The sequence below is a fragment of the Ursus arctos genome, unplaced genomic scaffold (assembly GCF_023065955.2).
Source record: "Ursus arctos isolate Adak ecotype North America unplaced genomic scaffold, UrsArc2.0 scaffold_9, whole genome shotgun sequence".
Lineage (NCBI taxonomy): Eukaryota > Metazoa > Chordata > Mammalia > Carnivora > Ursidae > Ursus > Ursus arctos.
This window is the reverse complement of record NW_026623111.1, coordinates 81,504,350-81,529,451: the sequence shown is the minus strand read 5'-3', so window position 1 is coordinate 81,529,451 and position 25,102 is coordinate 81,504,350. Positions and strand designations below refer to the sequence as shown.

Genomic DNA, 25,102 nt, shown 5'->3' with positions numbered 1-25,102 from the left:
GTTGGGCCAAATGACTTGGGGTTTTTTTGGTGTATCATAATCAAAATGCTTTAACTTGGAGGAGGAGTTAAGATGGCGGAGGAGTAGGAGACACCTTTTTCAGCTGGTCCCCCGAGTCGAGCAGGATAGGTACCAGACCAGCCTAAACAACCACGGAACCAGCCTGAGACGCAGGAAGACGCATCTGGATCTCTACAAATGAACATCTCCAGCGCTGAGTATTGAGGTACGAAGCGGGGAGCCATGAAACCGCGCACAGATATCAGAAGATAAACGGAAGGGGGAGGGAGCCACCGCGTTCGGGCGCCGGGAAGCGATAGCCACCCGCACGGGGGAGCGGGCGGGGCTCGCGGACGGCACCCACAAAACAGCAGACTGAGACCGTGAGCCGGGTGTGCGCTCCACCAGGCATCTCACGGAACACCGGAATCCCGGTGCGCTCACTGGATCCAGACTGAGACCGGGAGCTTCCAGAGTGCGCGCGGGGCGGCTGGCGGCTGGCGGCGTTAGAAACACAAAGGACAGAGACGCGCCGGCCCTGGAAGTGAGGGCTGGGACGCCGGGTGTGGGGCGCACATCCCAGGACGCTGCAGGGTTGAGCAGCACCAACAGAAACAGAGTTAAAGTGGCCAGAACATCAGTGGAGAATGGGCCGCAATCCTTCTGTTCCGTGACAGAGGCTGAAATTCGGCCGCTGCTGCTCTGACTCTCAGAAGAGGCACAGCAGACCGCCAGGGAAAGCCGCCAGAGAACAAAAGCCTGGAAATAACGGCTCAGGGAGTGTCCATCCCCATTCCCCCTCGCAGGGGACGCCGAGATTCTACCCAAACAGGGTTGCCTGAGTATCGGCGCGGCAGGCCCCTCCCCCAGAACACAGAAGGCAGGCTGAAAAATCAAGAAGCCCACAACCCGGGCGCCTGGGTGGCTCAGTCATTGAGCGCCTGTCTTCGGCTTAGGGCGTGATCCCGGCGTTCTGGAAAGGAGTCCCTCCTCGGGCTCCTCCGCTGGGAGCCTGCTTCTTCCTCTCCCACTCCCCTGCTTCTGTTCCCTCTCTCACTGGTTGGCTGCCACATAAATAAATAAATAAAATCTTTAAAGAAGAAGCCCACATCTCTAAGATTCCTATAAAACAAGGGGCCCGGCCTGGGACCCAGTCAATAATTTGGGCTCTGGACAACCCCGCAACCTCTCATCAGAAGGACAAGAAGGAGAAGCCCCCCCCAGCAAAGAAAAGACAGTGAGTCTGTGGCCTCTGCCACAGAAATAATAGATATGGATGTAACCAAAGTATCAGAAATGGAATTCAGAGTAACGATGGTCAAAATGATGAGTAGAATTGAAAAAACTATTAACGAAAAGGTTACTGAGAATATAGAATCCCTAAGGACAGAAATGAGAGCAAACCTGACAGAAATTAAAAATTCTATGAGCCAAATGCAGGCAAAACTAGAGGCTCTGATGGCCAGGGTCACCGAAGCAGAGGAACGGGTTAGTGAATTGGAGGATGGGTTAATAGAGGAAAAAACCAAAATAGAAGCTGCTCTTAAAAAAATCCAAGCCCACGAATGTAGGTTACGGGAGATTACTGACTCAATGAAACGATCCAATGTCAGAATCATCAGCATCCCCGAGGGGGTGGAGAAAAACAGAGGTCTAGAAGAGATATTTGAACAAATTGTAGCTGAAAACTTCCCTAATCTAGCAAGGGAAACAAACATTCGTGTCCAGGAGGCAGAGAGGACCCCTCCCAAGCTCAACCAGGACAAACCTACGCCACGTCACGTCCTAGTGCAATTCGCAAATATTAGATCCAAGGATACAGTATTGAAAGCGGCCAGGGCAAAGAAATTTCTCACGTACCAAGGCAAAGGCATCAGAATTACGTCAGACCTGTCTACACAGACCTGGAATGAGAGAAAGGGTTGGGGGAGCATATTTAGAGCTCTTTCAGAGAAAAACATGCAGCCAAGGATCCTTTATCCAGCAAGGCTGTCATTCAGAATTGATGGAGAAATAAAGACATTTCAGAATCGCCAGTCACTAACCAATTTCGTAACCACGAAACCAGCCCTACAGGAGATATTACGGGGGGTTCTATAAAAGTAAAAAGGCCCCAAGAGTGATACAGAACAGAAAGTCACAGCCAATACAAACAAAGACTTTACTGGCAACATGGCATCATTAAAATCATATCTCTCAGTACTCAGTCTTAATGTTAATGGCTTAAATGCTCCCATAAAACACCACAGGGTTGCAGATTGGATAAAAAGAAATGACCCATCCATTTGCTGTCTACGAGAGACTCATTTCGAACCCAAAGATGCATTCAGACTGAGAGTAAGGGGATGGAGTACCATCTTTCACGCAAATGGACCTCAAAAGAAAGCTGGGGTAGCAATTCTCATATCAGATAAATTGGATTTTAAACTACAGACTATAGTTAGAGATGCAGAAGGGCACTATATTATTCTTAAGGGAAGTATTCAACAAGTGGATATGACAATTATAAATATATATGCCCCCAACAGGGGAGCAGCAAGATACACAAGCCAACTCTTAACCAGAATAAAGAGACATATAAATAAAAATACATTAATAGTAGGGGACCTCAACACTCCACTCTCAGAAATAGACAGAACACCCTGGCAAAAACTAAGCAAAGAATCAAAGGCTTTGAATGCCATACTCGATGAGTTGGACCTCATAGATATATATAGAACACTACACCCCAGAACCAAAGAATACTCATTCTATTCTAATGCCCATGGAACATTCTCAAGAATAGACCATGTTCTGGGACACAAAACAGGTCTCAACCGATACCAAAAGATTGAAATGATCCCCTGCATATTCTCAGACCACAATGCTCTGAAATTGGAACTCAACCACAAGGAAAAATTTGGAAGAAACTCAAACACTTGGAGACTAAGAACCATCCTGCTCAGGAATGACTCGATAAACCAGGAAATCAAAAATCAAATTAAACAATTTATGGAGACCAATGAGAATGAAAATACAACAGTCCAAAACCTATGGGATACTGCAAAGGCAGTCCTAAGGGGGAAATACATAGCCATCCAAGCCTCACTCAAAAGAATAGAAAAATCTAAAATGCAGTTTTTATATTCTCACCTCAAGAAGCTGGAACAGCAACATAGGGACAGGCCTAATCCACGCACGAGGAAGCAGTTGACCAAAATTAGAGCTGAAATCAATCAAGCAGAAACCAGAAGTACAGTAGAGCAGATCAACAGGACTAGAAGCTGGTTCTTAGAGAGAATCAATAAAATTGACAGACCACTGGCAAGACTTATCCAAAAGAAGAGAAAGGACCCAGATTATTAAAATTATGAATGAAAAAGGAGAGGTCACGACGAACACCAATGAAATTGGAAGGATTATTAGAAATTTTTATCAACAGCTATATGCCAATAAACTAAGCAATCTGGAAGAGATGGAATCCTTCCTGGAAACCTATAAACTACCAAGATTGAAACCGGAAGAAATTGATTTTTTAAACAGGCCAATTAATTATGAAGAAATTGAGTCAGTGATAAACAACCTTCCAAAAAACAAAACGCCAGGCCCGGACGGTTTTCCTGGGGAATTCTAGCAAACATTCAAAGAAGAAATAATACCTATTCTCTTAAAGCTATTTGAAAAAATAGAAACAGAAGGAAAGCTACCAAACTCATTCTATGAGGCCAATATTACCTTGATCCCCAAACCAGGCAAAGACCCCCTCAAAAAGGAGAATTACAGACAGATCTCCCTAATGAATATGGATGCCAAAATCCTCAACAAGATACTTGCTAATAGAATCCAACAGTACATTAAAAGGATTATCCATCACAATCAAGTGGGATTCATACCTGGGATGCAAGCGTGGTTCAATATTCGCAAATCAATCAGCGTGATACATCATATCAACAAGAAAAGACTCAGGAACCATATGATCCTCTCAATCGATGCCGAAAAAGCATTTGACAAAATACAGCATCCTTTCCTGATTAAAACCCTTCAGAGTGTAGGAATAGAAGGTACATTTCTCAATCTCATAAAAGCCATCTATGAAAAGCCTACTGCAAATATTATTCTCAATGGGGAAAAGCTGGAAGCCTTTCCCTTAAGATCAGGAACTCGACAAGGATGCCCACTCTCGCCACTATTATTCAACATAGTACTAGAAGTCCTTGCAACAGCAATCAGACGACAAAAAGGGATCAAAGGTATTCAAATAGGCAAAAAAGAAGTCAAAATGTCTCTCTTCGCAGATGACATGGTACTCTATATGGAAAACCCAAAAGAAGCCACTCCCAAACTATTAGAAGTTATAGAGCAATTCAGTAACGTGGCGGGATACAAAATCAATGCTCAGAAATCAGTTGCATTTCTCTACACGAATAACGAGACCAAAGAAAGAGAAATTAGGGAATCCATCCCATTTACAATAGCACCAAAAACCATACGTTACCTTGGAATTAACTTAACCAGAGACGTAAAGGACCTATATTCTAGAAACTATAAATCACTCTTGAAAGACATTGAGGAAGACATAAAAAGATGGAAAGATATTCCATGCTCATGGATCGGAAGAATTAACATAGTTAAAATGTCCATGCTACCCAGAGCAATCTACACTTTCAATGCTATCCCAATCAAAATACCGAGGACATTTTTCAAAGAACTGGAACAAATAGTCCTTAAATTTGTATGGAAACAGAAAAGGCCCCGAATCTCCAAGGAACTGTTGAAAAGGAAAAACAAAGCTGGGGGCATCACAATGCCGGATTTCGAGCTGTACTACAAAGCTGTGATCACAAAGACAGCATGGTACTGGCACAAAAACAGACACATAGACCAATGGAACAGAATAGAGAGCCCAGAAATGGACCCTCGGCTCTTTGGGCAACTAATATTTGATAAAGCAGGAAAAAACATCCGGTGGGAAAAAGACAGTCTCTTCAATAAATGGTGCTGGGAAAATTGGACAGCTACATGCAAAAGAATGAAACTTGACCACTATCTCACACCATACACAAAAATAAACTCCAAATGGATGAAAGACCTCGATGTGAGACAGGAATCCATCAAAATTCTAGAGGAGAACATAGGCAGCAACCTCTACGACATCGGCCAAAGCAACCTTTTTCATGACACATCTCCAAAGGCAAGAGAAACAAAAGATAAAATGAATTTATGGGACTTCATCAAGATTAAAAGTTTCTGCACAGCCAAGGAAACAGTCAGAAAAACTAAGAGGCAGCCCACGGAATGGGAGAATATATTTGCAAATGACACTACAGATAAAGGACTGGTATCCAAGATCTACAAAGAACTTCTCAAACTCAATACACGAGAAACAAATAAACAAATCAAAAAATGGGCAGAAGATATGAGCAGACACTTTTCCAATGAAGAGATACAAATGGCTAACAGACACATGAAAAAATGTTCAAAATCATTAGCCATCAAGGAAATTCAAATCAAAACCACACCGAGATACCACCTAATGCCAGTTAGAATGGCAAAAATAGACAAGGCAAGAGACAACAATTGTTGGAGAGGATGTGGAGAAAGGGGATCCCTCCTACATTGTTGGTGGGAATGCAAGTTGGTACAACCACTCTGGAAAACAGTGTGGAGGTCCCTTGAAAAGTTAAAAATTGAGCTACCCTATGATCCAGCCATTGCACTACTGGGTATTTACCCCATAGATACAGACGTAGTGAAGAGAAGGGCCATATGCACCCCAATGTTCATAGCAGCAATGTCCACAATAGCTAAATCGTGGAAGGAGCCGAGATGCCCTTCAACAGATGACTGGATTAAGAAGTTGTGGTCCATATATACAATGGAATATTACTCAGCTATCAGAAAGAACAAGTTCTCAACATTTGCTGCAACACGGACTGCACTGGAGGAGATAATGCTAATTGAAATAAGTCAAACAGAGAAAGACAACTATCATGATTTCTCTCATCTATGGAACATAAGAACTAGGATGATCGGTAGGGGAAGAAAGGGATAAAGAAAGGGAGGGTAATCAGAAGGGGGAATGAAACATGAAAGACTATGGACTATGAGAAAAAAACTGAGGGCCTCAGAAGGGAGGGGGGTGGGGGAATTGGATAGGCCGGTGATGGGTGGTAAGGAGGGCATGTATTGCATGGTGCACTGGGTGTTATACACAACTAATGAATCATCGAGCCTTACATCGGAAACCGGGGATGTACTGTATGGTAACTAACATAATATAAGAAAAAAATCATTAAAAAATAAAAAATAAAAAAAAAACAAAATGCTGTAACTTCTCATCAAGTGAAATGATGGAACACTGACGCTTATAAGTATGTTATGAAGTACTTTATGCCGTGAGTGAGTATACGTGTGTATGTATAGCTGTGAGAAAGGAATTCTAAATAAACACAGAATGAATTCTGCAAAATGAATTCTAACATTAACAAAGGCTTCCTCAGAGTCAGTTCTCTCAGCTAACTATGAACGATAAAACATTATAAACAATAAAAGTAGAGGTAAAACCTAACCAAAAAGTCCAATGTTCTCCCAAGTCATTTTAATCAAATCGTGTGATGTGTCAATGAAGGTCATACGACTGAAAGAAAAGGAAAAATATATTTCATTCCTGGGGTAAGAGGAAGCTGGATACCACTGGAAATTTCTGCAGGCTTTAGGAGAGGAAGAGCAATTTAGGGAAAACACACTGATCACTTTAGATGCCCTGAAGATTTTTGGATGGATGTAGGGTCATCCATACTACTCACAAAGGAGGACCCGAGAGACAAGAGTGAGTGGTTTCTATCTGCTGGAGACACTTCCTTGATGTTGTCCCTCTTGCTTGAAAAGCGGTGATTAAAACTGGCCCAAGGCGTGAAAAACAGGTAAGACCATTTTTATTCCCTAAGGAAATGAAAATTACCCCGAAAGGGGCACGCGCACATACACACAGTCACTTGGAGGGCGGAAAGACACAAAGGAAGACACAGGAAAAGCAGGGAGTTTTAAAGGAAAAAAAGAAACTGCTGATGGGAAGGTTACAATCTAAAATGATGCGGTAAGAAGGGCTCGTGTGAAAGACGCAATAAAGATTTTGAACATTTTTTCATGTGTCTGTTAGCCATTTGTATGTCATCATTGGAAAAGTGTTCGTATCTTCTGCCCATTTTATGATTTATTTGAACTTTACATCTGAAACCAGGGATGTACCGTATGGTGACTAACAATATAATAAAAAAAAATTTTTTTTTTAAAAGACACAATAAAGAAGCAGGGGAAGGACAAGCCTTCCGTCCCACCTAACTGTTCACCCGGACAGAGTCCCGTCTTCCCACCGCATCTGACACGACACGGCTAAAACGAAGGTGGAGTTAAAACCCAAAATGTAGAAGCTGGCGCAGGGAGCGTTAAGCCCGCCCGGGGTGCTCCAGGAGAGCCAGCGCGCGCCAGCGCACCAGGGCCTTGTGGGCTCCGCGCTCGCTGGGCGACCTTTCCCGCGAGTGTCCGGGGGCCGGTTCCGGCACCAGGGGCCGGCAGCCCGGCCACAACACAGCACTGAAACACCGCGGGGCGGCGCCCAGGTCTCGGGAAGCGGCCCGTGGGCGGCCGCGCCCCGCCCCGCCCCGCCCGAGAAGGCCACGCGCCGCCAGAGCCCCACCCGGCGGAGGGCGCGGGGGGCTGCCGCGGAGCTTGCTCGGAAAATCACTCCGCGCGGCCCGGCCGGACCTCGGGGGGCGAGACCTCCCGCGTGCGGGGCAGGCGGAGCCTCGGCGACCGCGACGCGCCCCGCGCCTCCGTATCTGCATATTTCGCAGTCTCCGGCTCCGCCTGCGGAGATGCGCTGCCCGGAGGCCCCGCGCTTGGCTGCACCAGGCTCCCGCGGACATTTCGCTCTGTTTCCCACGCTTCCTGCGCCGGAGACCGCGACGTGAGTAGCCCTCAGAGGACACTAAGGGCCCAGAGCGTGTTGTTCCTGTGCGTGTTTCGGTTCTCAGTCAGCCAGAGGGTGTTGCTTCTGTGGGCGACGTGAGCACCGCGAAGGTGCTGAGAGCGCCAGACCTTCCTGACTGCCTGCTCCAAGTGCACGCTGTCTGCGGCTTTTCTTACTTACCAGCTGTCGGCTTGTTCTCTCATCCTAGACTCTGGTGATCTGTTGCCCTACAAGATTAATATCAGAAAGCCACCATCCGCTTTAGCCTCCTGTCGAGAAACGGACACCAGTGGGCAGAGAGACGGCAGGTACCTACTTAGGTCAACCTCTGTTCTTGTTGAAAGACTGACACCGCACTCCTCCACTCTATAAGGGGGCCTCCACCTAACATTATTGCTGCTACAAACTGCTGTGATAAAATTCTGGTCTGTTTCTCTCTAAGCTAACAATGAAACATGTCACTTTATTTTTTTTTTTAAGATTTTATTTATTTATTTGACAGAGCACAAGCGGGCACAGCAGCAGGCAGAAGGAGAGGGAGAAGCAGACTCTCTGCTGAGCAGGGAGCCCCATACGGGGCTTGATCCAGGACCCAGAGATCATGGGCGCTTAGCCGACCACCCAGGCGCCCCTGAAACATTTCACTTTAGCAAATACCTGTGTGCCTTCTCTGGGCCAAGCAGGCATGGGGACAAGAAATATAAATATGAATTAAATACAGTTTATGCCATTCAGTACCTCAAAATCCAGTGAATAAGAATATACTTAAGTAATGAGGTAGTGTGATTTGTGCCATACTATTGATGTGAGCTAAGTGGTTGATTCACATAATATATTTTCTAGAATATTAAGTTCTTTAGGAATATAACCCTATTGACAAGATTTTTGCTTTATTTTTTATTATTTTTTTTAAGGTTTTCCACAGAAGTGGGTAAAAGTCAGTGATGTAGGTCTGTCTTGAAACCTACTCCAAAATTTGCTGTGCTGGATATAGAAGGTTGGCATTCACATCCGTTCCTACCTGCTTCTAGTAGGCCTTCATGGACAGAACAAACTGGAAAGCTAAAAACGCTTCCTAGACTCCATTCCAGCTAGAGTTCTAAATGTAAAATCAGGGTCTGGCAAGTAGATGAACTTGTCTGAGATTTCAAACACAGAGGTGAGACACAGGCCCTCTCCCTGCTATTTTTGGCTGTTTGCTGCTGACAGAGAAGGCCGGAGGTGTCAGTCCTCGTCTTCAGAACCGTGGGTGTGGGAGGGATTTAACAGCAGTGGTGACAGCCAGACTCAGCACTGACGTGTTGTATCTCCAGCTCTGTGGCTGTCAAGAAGCAATGGAGGGAAGTGGTGAGTATGTTGTGTTCCTTGTGCAGGCGGCTTTCAGATCCCAGCTTCTCGGGGTCACAGCTATAGTGATGTCCTTGAACTCCATCGTCCTTGCAGGGCCTTCTGATTGTAGCAAAAATAATACACTCTTCAGTGGATCATTTGCTAGCGTTCTAGATGTCGCTCCTGGAGGCCCAGTCTAGAACCTGCACTTCTAGCCCTTTCAACAACTCCCTCAATTCCCTGTGTAAAACCTCTTCCTGTTTAAAATACCTGAGGTGGTTTCAGTGTTCTATATTGACTAAGATGTTTGCTATGTGGCCTCCGTCACCTAAGCTGAATCTCTTCCATTTCTGTAGATGGGAAATGAAACCGTGAGATTAGATTCGGGAGCTTGCAGTGATGTGAATGCCTTCACTTGGGTTCCACCCTCTGCAGCTCCACAGACCCCCCCACATTTGAGTTTGGCCCCTGAAGGTATTTGAGTTTGTTACCCATTGACTACATTATTTCCAAATTCTCTTGCTCCACAAATGTAACATCAAATATGTCTTCATTTAAAACATTTACAGAATATGTTCTGTAACAAAGGATTGTGGAATATCTGGTTCATGACTGACTCTTTACTAGCCCCGTTGATGACTGGTAGGCCAGTGACTCTTGGTCAGCACAAAAACACCAATGACAGAACAGATCCCTCCTCTGGGAGAAAAGGATTTATATCTTTTTTCCACACAAAGGCTAGGAACACTGTATGTGGGAAAATGGAGCTACCTTTCCATGCGCTTGTGTAACGAGGGAGTGTTCTCAGCATTTTGTAGTCACATGTCATACATGTTAAGAAGAGTACAATTATGATAAGTTTTAAACAGTTTTTAAGAGCCTTCTAAAGTCATCGAGTATCTCTTGTCCATATAATAAAAGCTCTTTACCTTTTTTAGAAATCTAATTTATTTTTCTGCAGTTTATATGAAGGACTAAAAGTCTTGAATATGGCAGTGTCCCTTACCTGTGCTTTTCAGTACAGTATCTGTATGCTTTTTTCTCAAGGAAAATCTTAGGAAGATAAATCATGGGGGGCGGTAATTTATTGGGACTCTATGATGTACTTAATACTATATTAAGATTTTCTGTAGCATAGGCAGTATCACCACTTTACAGTTGGAAAAAACATATCCGGACAGGCTAAGTAACTTGCCCAAAATGGCGCAACTAGGAGGCAGTGACACAAGGATTTACATTCAGGGTTTTCATCTCCATTTTCCTCTGACCGCTCCACATTTTGCACCATTATACTTATTATACTCTAATTAACATAAATGTGCATAGGATTCCCTACATGCCCTTTCCTTTTCTCTCCTCATCCTTTAATCATGTGGTTCCTCTGCATGTAATGGTCATTGTTTTACAAGGCTAAGTCATCTTTCAAAACTTGATTCAAGTATCACTTGACCCCCAGCCACACTGGGCAATACCTTCTCTCCCTTTTCAACCCTGTGTCTGCACTTCTCACATCATAATGAAATTACTTTAAGGTAATACTAACTTTTATAATAAACTCCAAAATCTCAGTAACTAACATAGTAGAAGCTTATTTCTACTTATGTAAAGTCCAAGCAGGTGTTCAGCTGATGGCATTCTACTCAGTGATTGAGGAACCCAAATTCTTTTTATGTTATGGCTTTGTCATGCACTAAGACCTTAAAAGTTCTTAGTTTCCAGGCATTGGACAGGAAAAGAGAGATTATGTGGTGCATTGCACGGAGGTTTCTTATAGGTAAGGAATGGAAGTAGCATGCATGACTTATGCTCACATCCCCTTGGCCGCACCTCAGTGACTTGCCACATTGACATGTAAGGGAGGCTGGGAAATGTCTACAGTGTGCCCAGGCAGTGCAGGAAACTGGTTTGATGAAACATACCAGTCTCCTTCCCTCCCTAAAGAACAGAGACTACATCTCAGTAATCGTCATATCTCTTGTGCTTTACACACCACAGAAAATCCATAAAAGTCTAATAAACTTCAATAACTGTGAAGGGATGCGCCTAGTATCAAAACTTATCATACTTTATTATGGTTGTTTAAAGAGCGATCTATATTGTTCTCTGACTAGGTTGCAACCTTTGAGTGTGGGAACCATGTCAGACTGTTCACTTTTTTTAGGGCTGTTTTTTTTTTAAAGATTTTATTTATTTATTTGACAGAGATAGAGACAGCCAGTGAGAGAGGGAACACAAGCAGGGGGAGTGGGAGAGGAAGAAGCAGGCTCATAGCGGAAGAGCCTGATGTGGGACTTGATCCCATAATGCCAGGATCACGCCCTGAGCCGAAGGCAGATGCTTAACCGCTGTGCCACCCAGGCGCCCCAAGGGCTGTTTTTTTTTTAATCGAAGAATAGTTGACACACAATGCTACATTAGTTTCAGGTGTGCCACAGAGTGATTCAACAAGTCTATATGTTATGCTCTGCTCACCCACAAATATCATCTGTCACTACCATCTGTCATCATACAACATCATTGCAATGCCATTGACTGTATTCCCTATGCTGTACCTTTCCTCCCTCAGACTGTTCATTCTTGAATCCCCAGACCAAGGGCTAAAATCTGGCAAGAGCTTAATAGATGTTTGTTGAATGAATGCAAGAATAAATGAGTCCTGAGAGAGAAAAAAGAGGGACAGAGTTAGTCTACATAAAGTTAGGAAATACTAATTGAGAAAGTGACATTTGAGTTAGATCTTAAATGAGTAGTAGAATTTTACCAAGTAGAGAAAGCAAAAAATGAAACCCCAGGCAGTGATAGTAGTACTGTTTTGTTGTGGTTTTACTTGCTTCATGAACAAACAGAAAACAGTCAAATGTTTATAAGCCCAACTTTGTTTTTATTCAGTATTCAAATATTACAACTGAACTTCAAGGCTAGGGAAGGAAAAATATATAAACTTACAATCTATATAATCTCTATTGACTAAAAGAATGGCACTAAAAACCTTGGCATTGAGTTTTTAGCTACTAAAATATTATTTTCCAGATATCTTTGAGAAATATCAATACAGAGGCAGTGTTCTAATTGTTCATCCTCCAGGAAGATTTTGCACCATGTCAAGAAGCTAGGGAAGCACTATAAGCCAAAGGTTCCCCACTACTGCTCATCAGAGCTTCTCTGAGCTGACTGCATCAAAATCACCTGTTGTATTGTTTGGGATACTCTTGGCGGCATGTGACATGATATTCTGCCAAAATTGTCTTCGAAAATACAAGTTTGCTTTTCTCACACAAGATGTCTGGAGGTAAGTGTATCCAGGGTTTGTTCAGTAGCCCGATGATATCAAGGTTTAGGTTGCTTTCCATGAGCTAATTAATCTTGACTTTTTCTTCATGGCTGCTCAAGTTCCAAGAAACACAGTCCCCATCCTCAGCCTCCCACACACACATATACACCATTTAAAGACAGAGAAGAGGGATAAAGAAATAAATAAATAAATTAATTAAAATTAAGTGTTTTAAAAAGGAGAAGTTTCTTGCCTCTTTTTTTTGGAGGAAGGAAAATCATATCTAGTGGTGCCCAACAGTCTTGCCCACAGATTTCATTGGCAAGAAGTGAATCATGTTCAGTCCTAAACCAACAGCTGGCATAAAGGAATGGTGTTACAGAGATTGCTTTAGCCCAAGCATGACTTATCCCTAGGGGTGGGGAAGGTACACACTGGCATACCTGAGTAATGGCTCTTAGTATGTAATAGGTTGTGTTGCCACACTTGCGGAGATTAAAATCTCTGGAAATTCTGATTTCAATAGGCCTAGAGGTAATATTTCAAACTTTCAGTTAAATGCATTGTCCTTGGTAGGGAGAGAAATTAGAAAGGAGAGAAGCAAGTATTGGGTCCTTTCTTACCTAGGAGTAATTTCCTTGTATTCATATCTCATTACATAGTGTTTTACTTCACGATGATTCAACCAAATCACTGTATCAGTTAACCAAATTGAGTAGCAGTTGTTTTCTTTTGATTACTTGGTCTCGTGTGGTCGGCACATGTAACTCTTTCAGATAAGGTCATTTTGTTCAGGGAAAGCATTCTTAGTCATTTTAGTAATTAATACGAGGAAAATTTAAGTTCCACCCTTCACTTGACCTGAATTTCTCACTGCTGGGTAGGTATCCTGTTGGGGAATGAACATTAGATCAGAGTTGATTAACAGAATCCAGAAACTGGAAGGTTTCTATATGTTCTACATAGACATATTATTTCAGACTGAGAACCTTCAACACATGAGTGGATAAACACCAAAGGTCGGAGTTTTTATTGTCACCATTGCAGAGTACTTAATAAACAGTCGTGGAGATGTTCTTTCAAATGTATGAATATAGCACATACAGTACTCCAGCCATGTGTGTAAGTTCTCATTGAGATTATCCCATTACGTGTTGGTCTGTCCCCAGCTCAGACAGAAAATAACAAGAATTACCAGACTTTACCTGTGTAATGATGCTTTAACAGTAGTTTAGCTGATAGCAGTAAGCATATTTTACTTGACCAAGAGCCTATGGACATTCACAAATTGAGTGTTCTTTTATTTCCTCTGGAATATTACAGAAATAACTTTTAAGCATTCAGATTAATAAAATAATCTGAAAAGGAGAAGGCTGATTTAACACATATTTCTGTATATGAAAGCATATTAATATATGTGGTTTTCAAAATGTGCTTTACTTGCCAGGAGGAATAGGGTCAGTAGACAGGGCTCCGGCAGCTCCGTCTTTATTGGTCCCATGCGTTGGATTTCAGGATAGGGTTTTATTTGATGAACGATTTCGTTGGGCTTAAAAAATATTTGAAATCTGCTGTAGAAGATGTTAGGCACTTCCCCACCTTCTTTGAAAAACACAAAAACAAAAAACCAAAAAAATACCTTAAATTGTAGCAGTGGGATTAAGTTACCTAAAATAAAATTACCAGATTTTATCTCTGAAAAATATTATTACTGAGGAAAGCTGTATAATTTTTTCTCTAAAGCTTTAAAAATTATATAACTTTTTAAAAATGTATTTTAAAATGTATTCTTATACAAAATGAATTTTGCATGAGAAAATCTTCTTATTGTAAAAATCCTAACAATGCAAAAGTATAGAGAATAAAAATGAAATTCCAGCCACTCTAATGCCATTTCCTTCCCCAAAGACAGCTACTATTAACAGACTTTTTTAATTTATTTACATACACATGCATATACATAATCACTCATATTCTTGATCTACAATTTTCTCTCAAGTTTAAAGGAAGGATTTAGGAGACTGTTCTTTTCAAGTCCACAGCTCTATGATTTTGGTGGCATATGTCCCTAGTATTGCAACATGAAGCTCAAATTAAGCCAATATGGTTTCTAAGCATGTAGATCAGTTCTGTAGGAAATTCTGTATCCTGGGAATGTTAAAGAGAGGCACGAATGGCCAACAACCTTTGCATATGTTTTTAGAAAACCCTTGAGCTACTCACCTTCTAGCAAGTGGGCAATCACAACAGCCATAACAGCCACATCCTTTGGCTTAGGTCAAACCACATTCTTCTACTGAAATCTATATTTGAGTCACAGAACTTTGATTAAATTAACATGATTTATTATATTACGAAATCTATAAAATTCCTCTATTTAACGTGAGATAAATTTTTTCTAATATGTTTTACTGTTGTGTATCGGTCTGAATAATGCAACATCTTGATTGAGAAGCAGAAAAAAACTTCCTTCTGTTTCTAGGCATTTTAGTATTTATCTAAAATGTGCTTTGCCTTCCTACTTCTCAGTATCATTTTTTATATACAAAAATCTCAAAGCATTTTAGTTTAACTGAATTTTTATTAAGAGAGAGCTCCTTAATCTTTAGAATCTTTTTTTTTTTTTTAAGATTTTATTTATTTATTTGACAGAGAGAGACAGCCAGCGAGAGAGGGAACACAAGCAGGGGGAGTGGGAGAGGAAGAAGCAGGCTCATAGCGGAGGAGCCTGATGTGGGGCTCGATCCCAGAACGCCGGGATCACGCCCTGAGCCGAAGGCAGACGCTTAACCGCTGTGCCACCCAGGCGCCCCTAATCTTTAGAATCTTAAGGCATATTTAAATGGCAAGTTGTCACTTAGCCAATTAATTAATAATTCAGAATATGTAAATAATATTTGTCATTAGAACAGATTAAAAGTTCTTGTTTCATTTATTTTGTCACCAATGTTGCATAACCTAAATGGATTAGTAAATTTTTTTTTGTTTATAATAAACTGTAACAGTCATAACAATGGGAGAGAGTAAAGCTGAAGATAATACAAGCTAGAAAATAAAAATATTTTCTTATAGGATGTTTTTTCAAACTTCTTATGGAATGTGTTTTCAAACTTAGAATTAATTATGGTTACATATGAGTGGGATTTTAAACAAAATATTACAGCAAAAAATATAAAAATATAATGCAGTGATTTGGTAGAAACGACATGAAATCAAAGATATAGATTAAAGAATTCTCTCATTTCACAAATTTTTACAGTTTTACTATGAGACTTGGCTGATACTGGCTGTGTTAATTGAAAATAGTTTTTTAGCTTCTCCACACTTTAGTTTTCTCATGTGAATATTACAGAGATTGAACCACGTAATTTCTTTTTTTTTGTTTTAAAGATTTTATTTATTTATTCGACAGAGATAGAGACAGCCAGCGAGAGAGGGAACACAAGCAGGGGGAGTGGGAGAGGAAGAAGCAGGCTCATAGCAGAAGAGCCTGATGTGGGGCTCGATCCCATAACGCCGGGATCACGCCCTGAGCCGAAGGCAGACGCTTAACCGCTGTGCCACCCAGGCACCCCTGAACCATGTAATTTCTAAAGGCTTTTCCAACATTTATTATTCCGTGAAACTGTGATTCTTAGTTACTAATTCTTAAATACTAAATGCTAATCTTAAAAACCATCCAGTTTCTCCATATTTCCCCACTTTTTAATTTTTCCATTCAAGACACCCAAGCATCTCAGTTTAACAGCTTTCTTGAAGCTTCACTGCGGTGAAAGATTTGAAAAGACTTTCATAAACACAATGAAAAAACAATTGTCTCATTTAAATAGCATTGTTGAAAATGAAGCATTTCATTTAAATCAACCTTCTGGATAACTAACACCTATTTTATTGAATACCACATTTTTTTTTTTTAAAGATTTTATTTATTTATTTATTCGACAGAGATAGAGACAGCCAGCGAGAGAGGGAACACAAGCAGGGGGAGTGGGAGAGGAAGAAGCAGGCTCATAGTGGAAGAGCCTGATGTGGGGCTCGATCCCGGATCGCCGGGATCACGCCCTGAGCCGAAGGCAGATGCTTAACCGCTGTGCCACCCAGGCGCCCCTGAATACCACATTTTTTTAAAACATTCTGTTTACATTTCTAAGCCTTTCTATATACTTTAATGACTCTTAAAACAGAAAATATTAGCATATCTTTTTTTTTTTCTTTTCATTTTCTTAAAGATGTAAAATCACCTCCCTAAACATCTGTTATCATACAGGGATCCTTCAGGGCAATTCATGAATGAAGGTTCTTACTGAGGATTCATTTGGTGGCAAGTGACAGAAATCCAACTCAGACTGGTAAGGAATTTATTTGGCTTACCTATAACTGCAAAGGAGCTGCTTCCAGGTATATCAACAATGTGGTTATTAATTTGAGGCTGTCCCTTTCTCGTCTTCCATATTAAACATCTGCTTTGCTCTGTGGTCACTTCATCCTTTGGAAGGCTTTTCTGTAGGTCGCAAGGATTGTTAATGGTGAATCTGAGCTTAGCAATCCCAAAAGAAAGAAAGCTCTTTCTCAATGGTTGCAGCGAATACCTTAAAGCTGACTCTCATTGGTCAGGTATGGATCACATGCTCATGCCTGAAACAATCAATGTGACTGGGAAAGAAGTTCCCTCATTGGTCAGGCCTGTCCTCATCTCCAGAGCATTGGTAGAGCATGGGGATTGGGAAGGTGAGGAGGACATGAATCTCACATGAACTACATGGATGGAGAACAGAGGAGATGTGGATTAGACAAAAGAAAATTAGTATGCTGGTACCAAAAAAGTCAGAGAAAGATGCTTGGTGGGCCAAAACTGCAAATATGGGAAAGATATTTATCCCCACATTTTATAGCCTTAAATTTCTATCTTTCCATCTCCTTCCTCTCAGCTATCACTCATGCTGCTCTCAATTTCCCTCTATCACAATCTCTTCCTACATTTTTAACTTACAACATCTTATCTTCTGAGGGTTTGGAAACCAGATGAGCAGTCATTTGAATTGTTTTCAAAGTAAGAGTTAGTGGGCTCTGAGTGAGTACTTGAGAGCTTCTCTATAAGTAAGGAGTATAAACTTTCTGCTTTTTAATGGATTTCATGACATATCTTAGACTCCTTAAAAGGTCATTTTTGCATATTTTCTGATTTCTTTGCCAAAACTGTCTTCTTGGTAGGGGATACACTATTGTCATTTCAAGACTCAATGACTATGAACAGTAAGTGTCATGAATGTGGTTTAAACCTTTAAAATAAAGGTTACATTTTTTTCATTTTCCTAAACTTAAGTGGGTTTCTAAAGTGAGACAGGTGATACAAGTGTTCTTTTAAGAATGGAAATATAGCAGAGAATGAACAGTCGGAACTGTCCAGTTGTAAATTGTTTTCCTGAGTTTACTAAATATTTTACCTTTTCTCTCTGCAGTAACTCTCTGATCTCAAATAAGTACTTTGGCATCCATGGTGGAGATTATTGGAGAACAGGGAATTTTTTTGGAATGCAAAAATCTATATAAATTTTCACAAATAGCATATACTGGGCAACATACCAAATTTTGATTGTTTACATTAAAAGAGACTAGAATAACTAATAAAATAAATTCTCAAGGCTTCATTTAAGCCAATAGTTTATTAGAAATAATCATTTATACTTGTTGGCTATTTAAAAATTTCTTCATAAATGGCAGAATTGGCTCATTTTGAAAATTGGATAAAGGAGGTGATCCTAGTGACACTGCCCAAGAGTTTCTATATAATTCTGGTAATGAGACAGGTGAAATGACAATGATGAGTGTTACATCCACCTTATCAAGAGGTCAGCCTTGAAAGAAAGAGGTAAAAGGCATCATCAAAGAAAATCAATGGGATTAAGTTGTAAATTCTTCAGGATGGGGAGGGGGGCGGGATCTTGTCCTGCTTTATAAGGAAAGCAAAAAGAACCTTAGAGATTTATATTAGGGAGAAGGATTTGAGTGACTCAACCAGCACTACTGAATGTTTACTATGTGCATGGTTGGAACTACTCTTATCTCCATTTTATAGGTAAGGAATTAGTTACAAGGAGGCTAAGAACTTTTGTATGTGTGGAACTAGACTACAGACGCAGCTTTGTTCAACTCCAGACCCAGCAGACATCATCACTTACTATATGAGAGGGTCATTCTCTACACGGGGTGAAGGCCAAGTGCCATGGTTTGGGATATGACATCCTAATCCTCCAGCCTCATTTCCCATTGCTCTCAGCCTCCCACCCCATGCTCTAGCAAAATTTCCCCTTATTATCCCACTGGCATCCATACCTCCATACATTTTAAGAGAAGAGCTCTCTGAACCCAACATTTTTCCTGTCAAAATGCCATTCTTTCTCATCATGAGTCTAAATTTTGGAATGAGTTTATAAATTTTAAAAATCATATCTACATATATACACACATATATCATTATATGTACATGAATTTGTTATATATAATACATAATGAAAACCAAACTGAAGGTGTTTTGAGATGCCACTGTGGCCAACATTGAATTTTATAAGGAAGAAAAATAGCGGTGGTGGTGATAATGATGGTGGTAATAATGGAAAGGATATAATTTTCTTTGGAATATTAAATGCAAACATCTTGGCACTTTGTTAAACAGAAAATGATTCCTTGAGGCTAGGGTCCTGTCTAATTAATCCTTGTGTTTATGGCCTAGTATAGTGTGTGGCACATATTAGGTATGCAAATGTGTTGAATTAGATTATCCCTTCTCCCACATAATTTTCTCTTTGCTCCTACCAGGGTTTATAGTTCATACCTCCATTAAAATATCATCATACTTGTTGCATTAGGAGTAAGTTTGATTACTAGTAAAAAGAACTCTTGACTAACAGTCGTTTCAACTATTACTTCAAAGCTTGGCATCCAAGATTGATGGAGCAATCAAGGATATGATCAAGGAACCAGCTCCTCCTATCTTACTTATCCCCCTTAGTGTAGGGCTTTTTATTCTCATGGTTGAGAAATGGCCACTGACCTTCCAGATGGTATATCTACATTCTAGGGAGGAGAAAGAGCAATGTTAGAGGACAAAGAGTAAACAGTATGATCCTCAAAAAGCCTTGCCTTATTGTCTGGGAATGAAAGCCCTCCCCAGGGACTCTCACTTATATCTCATTGCACAGAACTGTGACACATGGCCACCTAGAGCTGCCAAAATGAATAAGAAATGGAGTTTTTGGCTTTTTAGCCTCTAGCGTGGGAAGCCAAGGGCAAAGAGATAGAAGTAGTTATTTATGGAGTCAGCCTATAGGTCTGTCCTACAGGTTTTTTTGCTGCTTTATGTAAGTTTATTTTTCCTGGAATATTGTGAGCCTATAGAGAACAAAAAATATGTTTTAATAATCTTCAAATTACCCACAATGACTCTCAAGAAAGGAGGTGTCTGAGACATTGTGGCTATTCAATCAATGTTGTATTATTTTCACTTTAATTTAGAAATATGAACCAGGCAGGAATTAGTGATTCCAGTGTCTCTGAAAATGATGGAATCCATTAATTTCTTTTCGGTGACTCATTTCAACATTGAAAATTTGCCTGGAGCTTTCCTGTTTCACCAAGTTGGCCCATTAGAGAGAACAATTTAATAGAAATATTGCTTGGAATATTTGAAGAATGACTCAGAAACCAGGGTGGGAAACAAATCATAAAAAAATATTAACAAGTCCTTTTTCAAGACAGATAAAGGTAAATAAGAATTAATATAATATATTGTAATCAAAGAAAAGGTTAGCAATTGAAAATTAAGAATAGGGACTCCTGGGTGGCCCAGTCAGTTGAACGTCTGCCTTCGGCTCAGGTCATGAACCCAGGGTCCTGGGCGAGTCCCATATCCAGCAGAGAGCCTGCTTCGCCCTCTGCCTGCTGCTCCCCCTGCTTGTGCTTTCTCTCTCTCTCTCTCTGACAGATAAATAAATAAAAATTTTTAAAAAAGGAAGTGAAAAAAAGAAAGTTAAGAATAGCCCAATTTAAAGTGTTTTAGACATTCAGAGTTCTAAGGGAAAATATAAGTGCAATTCATTCATTTAAATTGCTCAAATTGCTGCTTAATTCATTCATGTAAATCTCCAACTTGTTCTATATCTATACTATTTCTCCTTCAAAACAGATCCCATTCCTCTTCCCTGTGTCATCTTATTTCTAATTATAAATCATGGGGGATGAAGATAAAGTAATTGAACGTGAAGATTTGGAACCATCTGCAGGAATGGATCACACAGCTTCTACATATCAAGATACACAGGTAAAGCTATGATCAAATGTAGAACATTCTAACCATTTCCTTAAGGAAGGGACACCATATTTCCGATGTATGATACCATTGTGTTCTCTTCATTCTCCATCTCTCAGTTAACAATTCTCCCCATTCTTAATCCCCCAAATCGTAGAGTAGTTGTGACTACCAGTTTTCCTGGCAGTCAGTAGTGGCTAGTGACTCATAGGAGGCTGGACAAATAGAGAGCCTGCGAAATGCTTTGTGTTCCCAGCCTAACCCTGGAATGGTTCTGGTTTCTCCCCTCTCTCTTTATTGCTTAATTCAAGTAGATGAATGAATTTGAATTTGTTTTCACCACAGATAGTTCTCTTTTTCTGGACCACTTTGATATATTTACCAACTATTGCCTTGAATAATATCTTAAATAGGCTAATTTTAAACCCAGTACTACAAAACAAAATGGAGTACTATGTGACTCAAGCATTTACAATGTTACCAATAGGGACTCAGTGGTAAATACTCCTAACATGGTTCTTGTTTCCAAGCATTTACTCATTAGCTATTAATATAGCTGTGCATTTCCACTATAAAATGTTAGCCTTGATTCTAGCAATGGAAATTTGATCTGTGATGTGATGGCTCAGTAACTATAAAAATGTACAGCAAATACACAGTTTTAAGGATTCTTAAATTGCTTTAAATACAGGAGGAAACAGTCATGAGCTCCAAAGCAACAGATGCCAAAGAACCAACAGAAGGAAGTAACCTCCTGAATAGCAGTGAAAGAAAGCTACAAAAAATACCAGCTGAATCAAATAATTTGCAAAGACTAAGACGAACATTTTCTTGTCCTCCACATGGTTTACTGGATAGAGGAATAACAAATGGTATGTAAATGGTAAAAATTAATTCAGAAAGAGAGGGTAAAAGATAAAATTGTTATAATGAGAGATTCCAAAATAATATGGTTTAAAGGACAGAAAGAAGTTTACTTCCCTTACACATAAAAACTACTGGGTCAACAATTCACTTGGTAGTGAATTCTGCTCTTCAAGTCATGGAGGGGCCCAATCTGACAGGTTCCACCATCTTCAACACAAGGCTTCCCACGGTGTTGGGAAGTTTCTTTTCCAGCTAGCAGGAAGAGGAAAAGAGCAGAGATCAAGGACATTTTCCTTTTTTGTATCTCAGTAATGTCACAGGATTACATTAGGAATCCAATGAGAAAAATGACTAGAAATCACTTGTAGATAGAAAAGCACTGCACGAATATTGGTTTTAATTATTAATAAATAATGCAACTAAATGTTTGAACAAACACAGCTCAATTCATACTTTTAAATGAATCCATCATTTTATAAGTAAGGCTCCTGGTTTCCAATTCAACTTATCCCAGTACAACTACAATTACCTAAAATATTTGGGGGATTTTTCTTTGGGAGGTTACCTCAACACTAATTCAAATATTGTCTTTGTGGAATGGATTTGGTTTTTGGAGGCAGCCAAACATAATTATAATATCAGTTTGGTGAACAGATGGGTGTTCAGTTTCAGTAATGCTGTTGTTTGTTCAAAAAGGAAATGTGTGTGTGTGTGTGTGTGTGTGTGTGTGTGAGTGTATTAATTTTGTACATTGGAGGATATGTAGTTTAGCAGGGAAAAGGAGAAGGCGTTTGAAAATTGTCTATAAAGGCAAATTTAAAGACAATTTCAAAAATTATGTTGAGGAATGGCACCACTGGAGCATATATATAGCTTCCCAAATAAATCCGTTGAAGAATATAACACATTTGATCTAAAAGCTGTGTTTACTAAAAAATCAGACTCACTTCTTTATTGTTATACTTCGTTTATGAGCTCTGAAAGACATTTTCGCCATTCTCAGCTGGGACAATGGAAGCCAAGTGTAATATGTTATGTTCTAGGCTCCACATATGTTTTTAATGAAATTAGGTAAGTTCCAAAATATATACCAGTTGATAAGGCAACAGATAATTTAATACCTATTCTGTCCTTTTTATTGTTTTTTTTTTAAACTTTCACCATTCAAATCATGACACATATCTAGTGAAAATGTTTATAGTAAAAACAGATAGGGATTGCGTTAAGGAAAGGGTATAAATGAATGACGTGATTTGAAGACTCATTTTTTTTTAATTCTATGATCATTGTCTATAAAGCTGCCTGAGAAATGGGAAGTCATGATATATAAACACATCTCCACTTGTTTTCGTGTGCCTCTGTTTCTGAGACTTACAAGACTGCTCTTTTTTCCCTGTACTCCTTCCTGTGTCCCATCAGTGTACTAAAGTATTTTTCTTAAGAAGTTGATCTTACATCTGAAAATATGATTTTTCAAAATCATAAATGAGAAGTAAATTACTAACTGAATTAAATGTGATTTAGAGAAACCTTATAAATGTACATTTACTATGTATTTAGAACTGCATTTTGAATATGAGAAAGGAAAGAAACATTAGAGGTTTAAAAGAAAAGTGGTCTTGAAGTGGAATAACTAATTCTACCTTCTGAATTTAGTACAAAACTGGTTTTATGCTATGGTAAGGTAAAATTTAGTAGCTGGCAATTCCTGCTTTCCTATTGCACCTCCCATACCACATAGAAATTTCTGTTCCTATACCCAACTGGAAAATACAGAAGGCTCTTTAGTTATTTCATTGTAATAACATCATAGCCTACAAAATCTGTAATAATTCTGTGAGGGTTAAAATATGGGACATTGGATTTGATCTCCAGCAGTATGGTAGATGAGACTCAATGAACAATCCTATCATTTATGTCAATGAAAACATCTGAAAACAATATTTTAAGTCTTTTTAAATGTACCTGCTATCTGTCAAGAAGACAGGAACTTGACAGATACCAAAAACAGTATGACTAAGAGAGATAAATAAGCACTCAAGCTGGCTTTCACTCTGGAGGCTTCTGCAAAACACCCATGAACTTGAGATTCATTTTGAGAACCGTGAGGGTATAGGAGGCTGTGCTTGAGTCTGCTCAGCTTGGGAGAAGTTTCATAGGGGACATCATCCTCCCTCACCTACATGGGGAAGCTCGAGCCCAATGTGATGGTGAATTTGAGGTCAACCTGCCCTGCAGAGGGAGCCTGCAACAAAACCGGATCTGTCTGTTCTGTAGTGTTCCTGGAGGAAGAAAGGGTCTCCTCTAAAAATGTGTCCCGGACTGTTAAGATTCTAAGCACGTGGCAGGAGCAAATTCCGATCCTATCTGAGAAAACTCACATTCACCTCCAACAATTCCCAAAGATAAAGTTTCAGGGAAGAGTTCACTGTTGCCAAAAAAACAAAACCAAACAAACAAACACAAAAATCACAACACACACAAGGAAACAGATTTCAAAAATTTGCATTATCAGAAAATAAAATAAAGTATTCTCAATATCTATGAAGTTAAAGAGGTAGGAAATAAACAAGTAACTGTTTATAAATATGAACAAAACTTTCATTATCAGAAAATAAAATAGAAGATATATTCAATATCTCTGAAGTTAAAGAGGAAGTAGGAAATATAAAACAAGTAACTCTTTATAATATGAATAGGTTTTAATAAGTACCAAATTGAACTTCTAGAAAAGAAAGACATAATACAGTAATTGAAATTTAAAACTCAGTAGATTAGGCAGCAGATTAAGTGAAAAGAAGATTGGAAGATTAATAATCTAGGAAATAGATCTGAAGAGACTACAAGGCAGTACACATGGAAAAAATATGGACAATATGAAAACTGGGGTTAGGCAAATGGAGACAGGACTGTGACTGTTTATTTAATCACAGTTCCAGCAAAAGAGAACAGGAAGAAGGGCGAAGAGGAAATATTTGAAGAAATAAAGGCAGGATGTTCCAGAATTGATGGAAAATTTAAATCCTAAGCAAACTAAAAGGAAGCCATACTGAAATTAAGCATAAGTATTGAAAATATCACACTGAAATTGCAGAAAACCAAAGAAAAAGTAGAGATCTTAAAAACAGCCAAAGAAGAAGTTTTCCCTAAAAGAGACTTAAAAACAATAATGACAGCTAGAAAGCCAAGGAATAGTATTTTCGAGCAGCTGGGAGAAGGTAACTCTCAGCATAGAAGTGTATACTCTGGAAAACTATCTTTTAAGAATGAGAATAAAGGTAATTCCAGATAAATAAAACTAAGAATTTACTACCCACAGATCTTCATGAGAAATATCGTGTGAGAAATATATAAACTAATAAATATATTAGTTTATATATGA

At 39.7% G+C, this 25,102-nt stretch overlaps 1 protein-coding gene across 12 annotated transcripts in view; it reads left to right on the top strand.

Annotated features, from left to right (window-relative positions):
• Positions 1-7,649: 7,649 nt before the first annotated feature.
• SLC9B2 (solute carrier family 9 member B2) overlaps positions 7,650-25,102 on the top strand; it is a 59,275-nt gene continuing 41,822 nt past the window's right edge. For 2 of the 12 annotated variants that reach the window (XM_048211944.2, XM_044388043.3), the window contains exons 1-6: positions 7,650-7,945; positions 8,157-8,256; positions 12,362-12,566; positions 16,816-16,897; positions 20,731-20,865; positions 21,545-21,725. In XM_048211944.2, the coding sequence (XP_048067901.1) occupies positions 20,776-20,865; positions 21,545-21,725 (271 nt within the window). In that variant the 5' untranslated portion in view covers positions 7,650-7,945; positions 8,157-8,256; positions 12,362-12,566; positions 16,816-16,897; positions 20,731-20,775. Of the gene's footprint in view, positions 8,257-8,820; positions 8,946-12,307; positions 12,567-16,777; positions 16,898-20,730; positions 20,866-21,544; positions 21,726-25,102 lie in introns of those variants that run through there. The other 10 variants (XM_057309622.1, XM_057309619.1, XM_044388042.3 and 7 more) reach the window with 9 other exon arrangements.